The following is a 12,983-nucleotide window of genomic DNA, read 5'->3' as shown; positions in this document are numbered from 1 at the left end:
AAGCAGAAGTAAAAAGCTCCTGGGTGCCGATGATGGACATATGCACCACATCTATAAAGCACAAAAAAGCACCCTATCCTACCTCCACCGCATTCCCTCAGTTATTCTTGGTACTTCCTTTCTATTCCTTATCCCACCTTTTTTCTCTCCCTCCTTGACTGGTTAACCTGCCATTGTTACAATGTGTAAAGGCACCATCTAAAATGTTTTAAAATTTTCTTTAAAAGTTTAGCATTTTAAATAAGGATTTTAAGCATAATTTACATTATACTTGTTAAGGTGCTTTGTAGTATTGTGTAATTTGATGTGTTTTTGGTTGTGAGCTGTCCTGTGTCCGACTTTAATTGGGAAAGGGCAAGACAGAAATCATATAAATCAATATGCGCACAGGGAGACAGAACTTGGCCTAGATCCAAAGAGCCACATCATAAACTTTTTTGAAACTTGCCTCCATCTCAAGAGTAATTTTCAGATTGCACAGAGGACTTTGTTCAGGAAGCAGACGGTCAAAACATCTTAAAGAGGAAAGGAACTGGTTAAACATTACTCTGGACCCTGGCCTGACTGCAGCTCATGTCTACTATTCTTCTGAAATGCCACTTTTACCTGCTCTGAAAGGAAAGCTACCTAGTCACAAAATATTGTAGAATTAACAGAAGCAATTAAAATATCTCAATTTCTAAAGAGCAGGACTATCTGAAGGACATACCTTTACGTAGGTTTTCATGACAGTCAGTCATTGACTGAATAAACAGCAGAGGCCCTGTTTTTTAGAATTTTCCAGGGAATACCAACTGGATCATCCTAAACCCCAACTTAACTAAGAAACATTTTTTTCCAGTAGACAGAAGTAACAATCCAATTTTCTTACCTTTCTGTCTCCAGTTCCCATATCATTTTGACAGTATTGTCATTTTTGCACAACACATTTAATTCTCGGGAGGGGGGGGGGGGGACATAGCCAAGAGGTTTTGAACACTTTATTTTAATAAAAGTTAAACATACAAAACTGAAATCAACACAGTCATAAAAATCACCTCCTCCTCCTAACAGGAAGAACCTCTTGATGAATAGATCCTAACCTACTAGGTATGGATTTTAGACTCAGGCAAGCTGACAGACATTTTCAGCAATCAGTGCATCAACAAATGCTGATGCTACCTGATCCCATTTTAGTTCAGAAAACAAATTACAAAAGGGAACTACAACAACATAATATACATGGGGAATGGAGTCCATATTAATGAGCAATACCAATGAATTATTTAGCAAGAGAAATAACTAAATGCAGTCTTGTTCATTAACTTAACCCCTTATTTTACAAAAATAATTATCTACACTGTATACAGGGCTATACATTAACTTTTTGCTTCAAACACAATTCAAGATTGAGAGATGGCACTACTACCATAAGCAATACATATGGCAGAGGGAAGCAACTGCATCTGCAAGATACAAAAAGGTCAAAGTTTTTACATATGGATTCCCCAAGAAAACAAAGTAGCCCAGCGATGCTAATGTAGCTGAAGTCAGACATTCCTCATATGAACCTTCCTGCTGCATTTAAGCCAAAAAGTTTCATTCAGCAGAATGGTGGCAAACTTGCTGGACATTATTAATACCACAAATGCATCAAAGAACTTACCAGTTCTGTGAAAATAATTACTTCCAAATTTTATCATTTAACTGTCCCAATACTTAATATTTAAAAATGTTAATCTACTCTCGAAAGTGACTACAGAAATCTAATTCAACCTATGGCTAGACTCTGCAGATTTTCATATCTAAAATGTTCTGTTCATAAGGAGGAAAGATTGCCTTAACTTTTCCTGCCCTGCATATTTCTTGTAAAACTGAATTTCAAACTGCATTATTTTTGGCTCATGAATCATCACTAACAGGAGAGCCTACGGCCCATGTCATTACAATTGTGCAAACCATGGAAGCAGACGTGGGCTGTGCTCAATTAACATTTGACCTTACATTCGATAGGATGAAATCCAGGTAAATCTCTTACAGCTGGAGAAACTTTACAGAGATAAGTCGCACTCCACATCTGTCCCTGCAGCAAGACAAGGGACTGAAAGCACATAGGAAGGAGCACGAAAGCTGGGACAACTATTTTATTATACAATGGTTGGTTCTGGCAGTACCCTCACTAAATGCCTAACTAAAAACATTCTAGAGATCTGCAAAAGGAATTTCCTAAACAAATATTTGACTTATGTATATTTATGCTAAGTAAGTTCAGAAACAGGAAGGGGGTCATCTCAACAGCTATCCTTTTACTTAAGGCTTGTACCTGCATAAGCCAAGTAATGGTAACAACCATTTTCACTACGCACCAATAGTTTACTTTTAGAAAAATATAACAATAAAAAGGTAAATGTAAAGCCCTGCAGAGGTGATACTTAGCAATTTACCCCTCTATTACTGGGGCATTAAATGTCTAACATTGTACTTGGATGTATCTTGGTATTGTGTCATGGGTTTGTCTGCGATTCCACATGTTCCAACTCCAACCTTTCCTGTTACACTCTCAGGAGAAGCAAAGATGCTCCGTTTTACCTGTGGAACAAAATAAAAGTATAATTTGTATCCATTTAAAAGTGTTGAAATGACAAAAAGCTACACGAGTACATGAAGCTTACTAAGTCAAGCAAGTGGTGTAACAAGGTCTGTACTGTCTATTTCAATAGTTATACAATCCTTTTAATCTGAGATGCTGGGGACTGAATTTGGGACATTCTACATGTAAAGCTGTTCTATCACTGAGTTATGGCTTGATAGTGTATAAGGATCAGTTTGAAAGAAACTGGCTTGACAGTGATTTTTCATGACAAATCTGAGATTGGAAACAAAGCATTCTGACCAAGCTATCTGGCAAGGTATTTCAGCAGAAGAAACACCAACTAATGGAAGCAGAATCTTCTATTCCACAACAGAGGACAAAAGGAAAATGTGACATAACAATGGCTTACTATTTGTATGAGATGGCTTCTTGTTCTAGACTGCTTGCCTTAACAGCTCAAGAATCTTTCCCTGTACACTACATTAAGGAAATCTTTAAGCTGCTGTTGTGTATTTGGAGTTTTTCATGATACTATTATTCTTCACTAGCAGTGCATTCCTCCATCCAAAGAATCCTTTCACAAATGCAACAATCTTTTGTATTAGCAGACTACTCCTTGGGGCAGAATGAAATAGTGAGACCTCCTCCATTATAATACAGAAGCACAACACAACAAGGACCTAAGTTGCACGGGACAAAGATCTAAGTGTCAAAACAAAGCTATGAGACTCACAAATTCTTGTCTTCAGCTTGATTTGAAAATATATATTTTGGGTCAATCATACTTTACTTCAAGGGGTCCCCTAAAATTCCTGAGTCTGTAGGAATTACTGGAGTAGAACAGGTAGTGGAGGGGGGGGCATCTGCAAAATGGTTGCAATGGCCGGGGGGGGGGGGGGGGACATGTTGCAAAATTCCAAGCCAGGTGCCTTCCTATGACGAAGGTAGTTATTTCTGAATAAGTGTGAGAAAGCTGATGCTTCCTAGGCTCTCCCTGCTTCATTGAGTTGGTGGAGGGGCAAGACTGGTTTATTACTTTGGAGGCAAAGGAAGTGGGTGCCAGGAAAGATATGAGCAGGTACCATGCTGGGGATGACTATTTTACTTTATCTCTGAAACTTTAATATGGTGAGGACCAGAAAAATCCTAAAAATCTGAGATATATGTATCAAATAGATGACATAATGGGAGAATGATAGGGCAACCAGTACGTTCCAATCTTTGCAAGCATAACCTAGCTTTCCCCACTATTTTTTATCCCACTCCCAAATGGCAACTATTTAACAAAGTATCAAAAAACTATAAAGGCATCTCTCTTATGATTCTCGCTTTGGCCACAGTATTTCTTGGGGGAGATATCCCAGTGGTGTGTTACAGCTGATTAGCTCCTTTATGCACTCTAATCTGGAGGAACTGGGTTTGATTCCCTGCTCTGCCACCTGAGCTGTGGAGGCATATCCGAGGAATTCAGATTAGCCTGTGCACTCCAACACATGCCTAGCCTGTGCACTCCAACACATGCCAGCTGGGTGACCCTGGGCTAGTCACAGTTCTTCTGAGCTCTTTCAGCCCCACCTATCTCACAGGTTGTTTGTTATTGGGGGCGGGGGGAGGGAAAGGAGATTGTAAGGCCCTTTGAGTCTCCTACAGGACAGAAAAGGGTGTATAACTCCAACTCTTCTTCTTTATGGTAAATAAAACTATACTTGCTAACTATTGACAGCCTATACAAACCTGGCCTTTTTTGTTTTTTGAATAGGCTCTGTTGTTGAACTGCTGCCATTTGACTTTCTGATCTTCTCGCTCCTGCTCCAGTTCTTTGATTCTCTGAGCCTTTTTCAAAGCTTTCTTCTTTTTGTATTCTCGTTGTTGAGCAATCATTTCTTTCCTTTAAAAGAGTACAGCAATTGGATTACTTTTGTACGATCAACTTCCCTTTTAAAAAATCTGTCATGATGAGTGATAAATAGGAACTTGCTGTATAGGCGAACATTACAAGACCATGTTATCATACCTCAAACTTGATGGCATTAAACTGAGCTGATTAATTTTGTGCTCGCAATCCTACATTCACACTTTTACCCACCTGAACTATCCCATTTTTGAATGATCAGCAGCTCTGCAGGAGCATAAAGTTATGTGTTTTTCTGGCAGTTATTTCTACATTAACAACTGAGCCAGAAACCCTGTTTTAACTTTTCTTTCGGTCTCAGACACGTAGACAAAAGCAAGGATACACTGATTAAGAGAGTCTCACCTTGGGCTAGGTGAATGTAAAGATAAACTCTCAGTACAATGGGGCTTCAGCTGTCCAGGCCCATTTCATTCTCCAATTGTAGAAAGTGTGGTCATTCCTTCTGTAAAGCAATCTGTGCACTGCAAGTTTCAATAAAGCACAGCAATCCTACTTTCATGTACTACTAAGAACACAGGCTCTTTTAAAAATCACTTAAACTATTAGCTAAACAGAGACTAAATGTGGGCTTCCTCAGAATTTCCCAGGATAAAATAAGCTACCTTAACAGGATCAGTGTAATCATTTGGAAAAAAAATGGATAGTGACTACCCCCACAAGTCAAATTTAAGCAAGATGGTACATAACCACTTAAACAGTTAATCACATAAAACATTAAGTGCCTATCACAATCCCAACCCACTATCATTCACAACTGAATCAGCTCTGGAATGACCAAAGCAGTTGCGAATCAGAATAAAGAAGTCACCCTAGGTGGGTTTTTTTAAAACTGGGCAGCTAAGGTAATACCTAACGCTTAATTCTAACAGAAAAGAGTGGGATCGCTCATTCGCATCACTTCTTTAGCATATTCTATGCAGAATAAGTTTTCATCTAAGACTGCCCTTGCTGTAAAACCACTTTGTGGAACAATATTAGCCTGAATACAGCATTAGCTTAATGGCTATATCATACATTGGACGCTGAAAACAATTTCATCTACTTACTTGGACATAGGTTTGTTGCCATTGTCTTCTTTTGCTTTCCTTCCTTCTTCCACAGGTTTCAGGTTTAGCAGGGGTGTGACTTCAGCATTGCCATATCCCGAAAAGGTGATTGCAGCTGTACCATTTTCTTCATCTATCTCTTCAATTTCAGCTTCATAGCACCTGTAAAGATATCATGGCTGTAAGCATGTGAGTAAAGGTTTAACACACAACCCTACAAACTTTTAGACTAGCATTTTAGACTAGTATTTCAAATTAGACCCAAAAGTAAAGTCTCTTTGTTTTGGTAATTAGTAATGTGGTATCTCATATACTGGAAACATCATAAATGCGTGGCAACATTAATATCCAGAAGAGCTTATATAAAACTTTAGTTCTATTATATCTTCTGGTACTGCAGATGCAAACATTCCCCTCCTCCCATCCCTGCAAAATTGCTATAAGAAAACGTTTTCTGTAGGGACAAATATAGTTAACTGAACTTTGAAGTTTAATCATGGAAAGATCAGGCTCTAATTATCACTAATTTTCTTAACAAGAAAATAATTGAAACTATAGTTTGATAGCTGCTCAACTGCTCTCTTCTAAAAGTACTAAAATGTGACAAAAATGGCACTGTACTGAACAGCACCGGAAGATATAGTGCTTTCTGCAAAGCTAGCTTTCAAGAAAACAGTGAAATATATAATGGTCATTTTGGGAACAGGTTTACAGTGATGAATATTTGAAGTTGTTACAAATATTACATTATAATCATGTTTATTTTTAGATTATAATCTAATTCTGGTGATATAATTTACATGACATACGCTTCTATATGCCAAAAGTAAAAAATTAAAAACAAAATCCTCCTCTTATGTTAAAAAATGAGCTCATCAAAGAGATTTGTTTCTTCCAAAACATTATCAAAACTTAAAAGCATCTGAACACACCAATTTGTAGTTACATCACTGTGTGTATAAAGTATGGTATCTGTACAGAAATTCCAGAGGCTAAGAGGGCCCTAAGAGGGCTCAAAAGTAGTAAGTGACTATTCTCACCAATCAGGATACTCATGCCACTGGGAAAGCGCTCTGAAAGCATATGCAGTACATAAGCATCAGCCCAGTATCTGCCAGAGGACTGTGTTGTTTGCTTCCCAAAAAGGAAAAACTTTGGCAAAGCTGTTCAGGTCATCAACAGGTAGCTTGCTTTAAAGCACATATGCAAGCATACTTTGCAGCCCTTCTGGAAGCAAAGGGGAAAGAGGGAGAACTGGGATCAGAGACGGCCCACCCAACTGTCATATTGGCTTTGAGCACAGGTCCCTCTTTGGAACAGTCAGCCTTTCATCCATCATCGCTGAAGCAACAACTGGGGAGAAGGACTGAGTTATATTCAATGTTCAACTAGGCTGATCCTCAAAAGGTGGGGAAAGTATAAACCAAAGGGAGGTATCTTACCATGGAATTGTATTATTTCATCTAACTTTTAGAGAAGTTTGTTTTCTACACTTACTGTCCATCTTCACTCCATATTGCCATACATCTGTCTCCAACCTTCCAAGTGTGAACGGGCAGAGTAGAAGTTGAACTATCTGAACTTGCAAGGGTTTCTGAAGGTTGTGTTGAAAGAAGGTCTTTGGTTAATTCTATAACTTCCTGGATACACACACAAAAAGAACAAGTCTTTAGTCAATGCTGCAGTCTTCCCTGCACCCATGATAGCTACTTATCAACTGTGGCTTTATGACAATTGAAGGCAGATAAACAGCAACTTAAATATTTCTCATAGTTTACTAAACAACCTTCTACAACATTCACAGCCAAATCCGGAGGGGGACAATTCCCCTCTGGAACCAGCACACCCCTGTGCCAGAATAAGTGCCCATCCTGCAGATGGGCAACTTACCTGTGCAGCTGAGCGCCACGCAGCTCTGCAGCATCTAACCCAGAAGCTAGCTCTGTCGCTCAGGCCCACCAGCACAAAACACTGCTCCAGCATAGTTGGGGGCATTCCAGGGGCAGGGCCAATTTTAGTCGGCTTTCAGTGGCAACAGCCGAGTCCCGTGCACCAGCAGAAATATGCCACGATTTTCATGGAGCATCTCTATTCTGACCCACAGGGAAATTTTTGGAGGGTTTTAAAAAACTTTGCATTCATACACATTGGTAATCAAAGTAGGTGGACTAAAGTGGACTGGATTAGGACATTTTCTGTCAAAAAATTACAAAGTATTTTACTTGGGCAATGAGAAACAGAATAAACAGATGAACTGCTCTAATAGTGAGGCAAGATGTAGCACGATCCTCTGAAGATGCCAGCCACAGATGCAGGCGAAACGTCAGGAGAGAATGCTGCTAGAACACGGCCATACAGCCCGGAAACCACACAGCACCCAAGTGATTCCGGCCGTGAAAGCCTTCGACAATACCGTAGCACTGTTCCCTAGGTTGGTTAAAATCAACAAGAATTCCCTTTTAATGAACCCTTCTGATTACATTTCCCACCTCTGAGGAAATTCACTGCTCCTTTTCCCTTTTGACAAGCTTTGGTGTGGCATGTTAACAGGGGCCAAACACACTGACAGTGCCTCTCCAGTCACTCTGTCAAGGAAGGAGGGAAATAATGCACAGATCACCTCCTCTGCAGTATACAAGTTCTTTTCCACTTTTCCTCTGCACCCCTCCCCCAACAAACTCTTGCAAACTGCCAGAGGGAAGGATCATGCTGTATATCTCATCCTTTGATGTGGCAGCGTGACTGTAAATTTCAGAACAATCCCCTTCCATTTCTCTTCAATCTGCAAACGTTTTCCTCCTGACCAGCCCAGAAAATACACTACCCCAATTCAAATTCTGCAACTGAGCAGCAGCCTCATTTGCTACATGGCTGGCTGGAAGTAGAGGAAAAGATGGTGCTGGGAAAGTAGCATCTCAACGAAACAAAGAGCCCCAAAAATTATTTTAGCCCCCACAAAAGCATAACGATCACCACAAAGAAGTTGATGGTAAGCAATAAGCACAAACCTTGCTAATACTTCCAAGGTATATTCCTTGCCAAATAGAAAAGATATTGAAAAAGCAATAGAAAAAGCAAGTTTTCTTAAACCAAATTTTGATTTTGCTTCCTAATTCTTACCTGCAAGTCTTTTTTTAGTTTCAGTAAATCTTCATTATCTCCATTTCCAGTCAAAGCAGCTTCAACTTGTTGGAGCTGAGCTTTATAGCTCGCTAATTGTTTTGCAAGGTCTTCTGACATCTACAAGGAAAAAAATGACAGAACAGATAGTTACGGAACGATTTGATAAACACGCTTTTCAAAGTAGAATGGTCACTTCAAATTTAAACAACTGACAATGTTAATTTTAGTGCCATGGTGGTTGACTTTACTGGCAATTAGATGTTATGGATCATACAATCTGGATCAGCATCCGTGCCAGCATGGCCAATTGACCATGCTGGCAGGGGCTGATGGGAATTGTAGTCCATAACATCTGGAGTGCCAAAGGTTCGCCACCACTGCCCTAAGCATATGCCCTTTTAAGCTCACTTATTTTAATGGACTGATTTTAATGGGCGTAACTTTGTTTTGGACCACACTGTAAGCTTACAGAATGCTATCAAGTCTATTTCCACAAATCACATTGTGCATTTTCACAAACAGCATTTACTGAAGAGAAAACAGATTTCAAATTAAGTGGTTATATCAGTGTGAGGCTATTGAGCTTCTGAATTTCCATTAACTGTTTGAAGGACAAAACAACCAAGCAACTGCTCACAATTATACATGTATATCCTTGTAAAATCTGTATGATGGTAAACTTCAAGGATTCACAAAACAGTCACACATTAAAAAATTCAAGAATTGTGAAAACCTCCTTTACCTCCCTTTCATGCACTTGGCTTTACCTTACTGAAAAAGCTACCTTACCCCCCACCCCACACACTTTCAAAATTAGTCATATTTCATTTTTCTCAGGACTATTGGGTATATTTATTTTTATCAGTCACTCTGCCCCATTTGCCACTTAAAGCAATTTTCAAAAATTGTAATTTAAAACTATTATGATTAACTAATAATGTTTACATATGAAAAACTAATTACCTTAGTAACAGCTAATTCTATTATCCATTAAAAGCTTGGCAAAATGCTAACATCTTGACTGATTTTTTAAAGATCAGGAGGTCCTGGGCTTGGTTGATCTTACAGATTAAGTCTGACACAATTCAGACAACAACTGGGTAGCCTCTGATATAGCAGGCACATGAAACAAGACCTCACATGAAGTCTACATGGGAAAACTCATATGGAAGAAACCAAAACTAGCACATCCAATTGTGTCTAAAAATAACCAGTGCAACCACTTTAGTAAGAGCAAGGAATGATCACCGCTGTAAGTTTTACTAAAGAATTTTTACAATCTGTGAGTGCTCAAAGTGATTGATATGTAGAAACATAACAGTAATTAAAACATCAACATTCAACCATCAACATCAAACACCAACAATGAACCAAATTTCCCATGTTCCCAATGCCAACACTGTCAGAAAAGGGACTGACCGTTTAAGCGACCTACAGAATCTTGCACGAGAGAGAGAGAGAGAGAGAGAGAGAGAGGGGGGGGGGGCCTGGCTGTATGCCAAGCAGAAGTGAGTTACAACATAAAACTGGAATGCCTCCCTCCCTAAATTTGCATAAGCAGATGCTGATCTTGATTACTTAATGTTGAGATAAATACTTCATATCTTCATTATTCCTTTACTATAGTCACATTTCCAAACCAGAATCCTGGGATGGTAATAACAAGTAATGCTGCCACAACCAAAATACTCTCTTGTGTACAAATACTTAAAACACAGGAGTAGGTTTTTATATGTCAAACAGCCATTATCTGGCCTTAATAAAATCTTCTCAGTCTTGGTTTTCTGAAAGTCCTAAACTGATTGTGTTTAACAATTTTTTTTACTACAGACTATCCAACCTTGTAAAAGGCACTTTTCTTCAGTCTGTTAAGGTGAAAGAGATGGAAGCAGCAAGAAAATCTGGAACATGGGATGGGGATACAAGTACAACAATTGAACAGACCATCGAAGACTTTGGTGGTATTTAATGTAAGAATGTAAAAGATCACTAGTAATCCAAATTCATGGATCATTTATAATACAACATAAAATGTAATTAAAAACACATATGTTCAATACAATAACTGTCTGTTAAGTACAAAGCACAAGTTATTCATTCTATAACAAAAAATTAAACACTGCTACCACTGTTTCAATTCTGTACAGATCAGAGACAATTGTGCAAAATACAGGAAAGTAGGTGGGGCAATGTCAAATTACCAAAAATTCTTAAGAGAGCTTTTAAAGATTTGCAACTTATCAACTAGAAAATATACTGATAATAACTAAGAACTTAAATGCAAAGGGAAGGCAAATATGCACTGTGGTCAAGGACAGCTGGGCTCCAAACAGTTACTAACTTCCAAGATGAAAGCTGAGTTAGTCTGTGCAGCAAAAAAAAAGGAACATGTATCCTGTGTATGATGAATTAGGCTCCAATCTACTGACAGCAAAATAAATCTGGTGCCACAACCTTGTGTAGAGAAGTATGAAACTACATTGTGAAGCTTGGGCAAGTGTTGATAAACAAGGCTAGAGTCAAGCAGGAATAGGATTAACTTTAAGAACAAGACCAACTAGAATGAAAGCTGGCGTTTTGCAGTTATTTGAATCAGATTACGATAGGAGATTCACATTCAGATCTCCACTCTCCCATTCAGGTCAGCTGGCCGGTTACTCTCTGCCAGCCTCACCTACACGACAAGGTTGGTTGTGATGACAGCATGGGGAAGGGTGGGCCTTCAGTTCCTTGGAAGAAGAGAGAGACAAAGGAGCATGCGGCAGAATTAATAGGAGGATCTGCCCACTTCCCCTAGATGGAACAATCTGAATGGGGAGGCACAGACGAAAACCCTGGAGAAAACCAAAATAATATCGGGGAAAGCGTCTTGGTGAAGACTACATGCTGGTGCTTTGTGAAGCTTTCGCTGGTGCCAGGCGCGGTGTGCCCTAAGCGGGGGTGGACCATCAGAGGCTTCGCTGCTTCGGACAGGCCTTTGACACTAACGAGGCTTCACGAAGCGGGAAAAGGGGAGAAGCGAGGCGGCTGGCCTGCACCGTAGAGAGGAGGAGGAGGAGGAAAGGCCTAGAGGGCCCTGAGAAGGAAGGCCGCCATGCCTAGAGAAAGGAGCACCATTGAAGAGGACGGTCCTAGAGAGGCCAAGCACACGGGGCTCGCAAAGAATCCGCCAAGACCGCGCTCCCTTCCCGCGGGGTTACGTGAGTAAAATTAGAGGCGGCGGTGGAAGGACTCCGGTCTCACCTCGGCCTTCGGCGCGGACGGCCGTTCGCGGTCTCCTCAGGCCTCGATGAATGTCTCTGCGCGCGCACTTCTCCTTCCTGCTGCTCTTAGCGACGACGCAGAGAACCCGGTCGGCTGGAACAAACTCTCGCGAGAACGTCGAACGTGACGAACTGGAACCGAGCCTCTGTCACGTGACCACAAAGGGCACTCCTAGGAGATTTGTCATCGAGATGTTCAAGCCGATATTTCAGGCTCTCTGTTGCAGCCTATAAAATGCGTCACGCGCAGGGAAAGAAATGGTGGGTGTACAAAGGAGTATGTATAATAATTGTTTCATAACAGCAAACACATAAAATGCCGGTGAAAGAATCGTTTTTGTGTTAAAAAAAACCCCAAATACTTTTTTCCTGGCAGGGTTCCCATCTTTTTTATTTTGGCGAAACTGCTTGTCAGTGCTTTTCAACAAGTTGCTAATTAATATATTGCCCACCCTCTTAAGAATTGATGCCCTGAATTTATAGAGATGATTTTATTGATGGTATTTATTGTCTCATTGATTTATTGTTAGAAACCTCGTATGGTCAACCTAGAAATCATATATATAGAAACATATATAGAAAGAGAAATGCCACATGCTCAAAGCCAGATTCAGGAAAGGGAGCAGGCACTAGATATGGTATTGCAAATTGACATTGGTTGCTGGACTTTCAGAATTTCAGAAGAAAATCAGGTTGTATTTCATAGATTCCTGCAAAGCTTTTGACTGTGCAGATCATAAAAAGTTATAGGAGGGGTTTTTTTTAGAAAAAATGAATGTCCTACGACATCTGACTGTTTTTACATGCAACCTATGTTTTGGCCCAGAGGCCACTGTTAATAGAGAATATGTCAAAATAGAATAGTTTCCAGTTGGCAAACATGTCAGACAAGACAGTATTTTATCTCCTTTCTGTTCAATCTATGTTTAGTATGTAAGGAAAACTGGTTTAAATTTACATGAAAGTGGAGATAAAATTGGAGGAAGGAACATTATCCATTTGAGATATGCAGATGACACCACATTACTGTAAGAAAATCGTTAAGTCTTGAAATATCTACTGTT

General features: G+C 39.7%; 1 protein-coding gene across 1 annotated transcript; it reads right to left on the bottom strand.

Moving 5' to 3' along the window:
* Positions 1-965: 965 nt before the first annotated feature.
* SMNDC1 (survival motor neuron domain containing 1) lies at positions 966-12,024 on the bottom strand. Its single transcript, XM_048505601.1, has 6 exons — positions 11,900-12,024; positions 8,654-8,773; positions 7,031-7,173; positions 5,534-5,695; positions 4,307-4,460; positions 966-2,568 (listed from the first exon to the last, which is right to left on the bottom strand). Exons 2-6 carry the CDS (start codon positions 8,771-8,773, stop codon positions 2,431-2,433), a joined length of 717 nt encoding a protein of 238 aa, XP_048361558.1. The 5' UTR covers positions 11,900-12,024; the 3' UTR covers positions 966-2,430.
* Positions 12,025-12,983: the final 959 nt, after the last annotated feature.

This window comes from Sphaerodactylus townsendi, linkage group LG08 (assembly GCF_021028975.2).
Source record: "Sphaerodactylus townsendi isolate TG3544 linkage group LG08, MPM_Stown_v2.3, whole genome shotgun sequence".
NCBI classification, from domain to species: Eukaryota; Metazoa; Chordata; class Lepidosauria; order Squamata; family Sphaerodactylidae; genus Sphaerodactylus; species Sphaerodactylus townsendi.
Note: the sequence above shows the minus strand (reverse complement) of the source record. Positions and strands in the feature narration are given on the sequence as shown.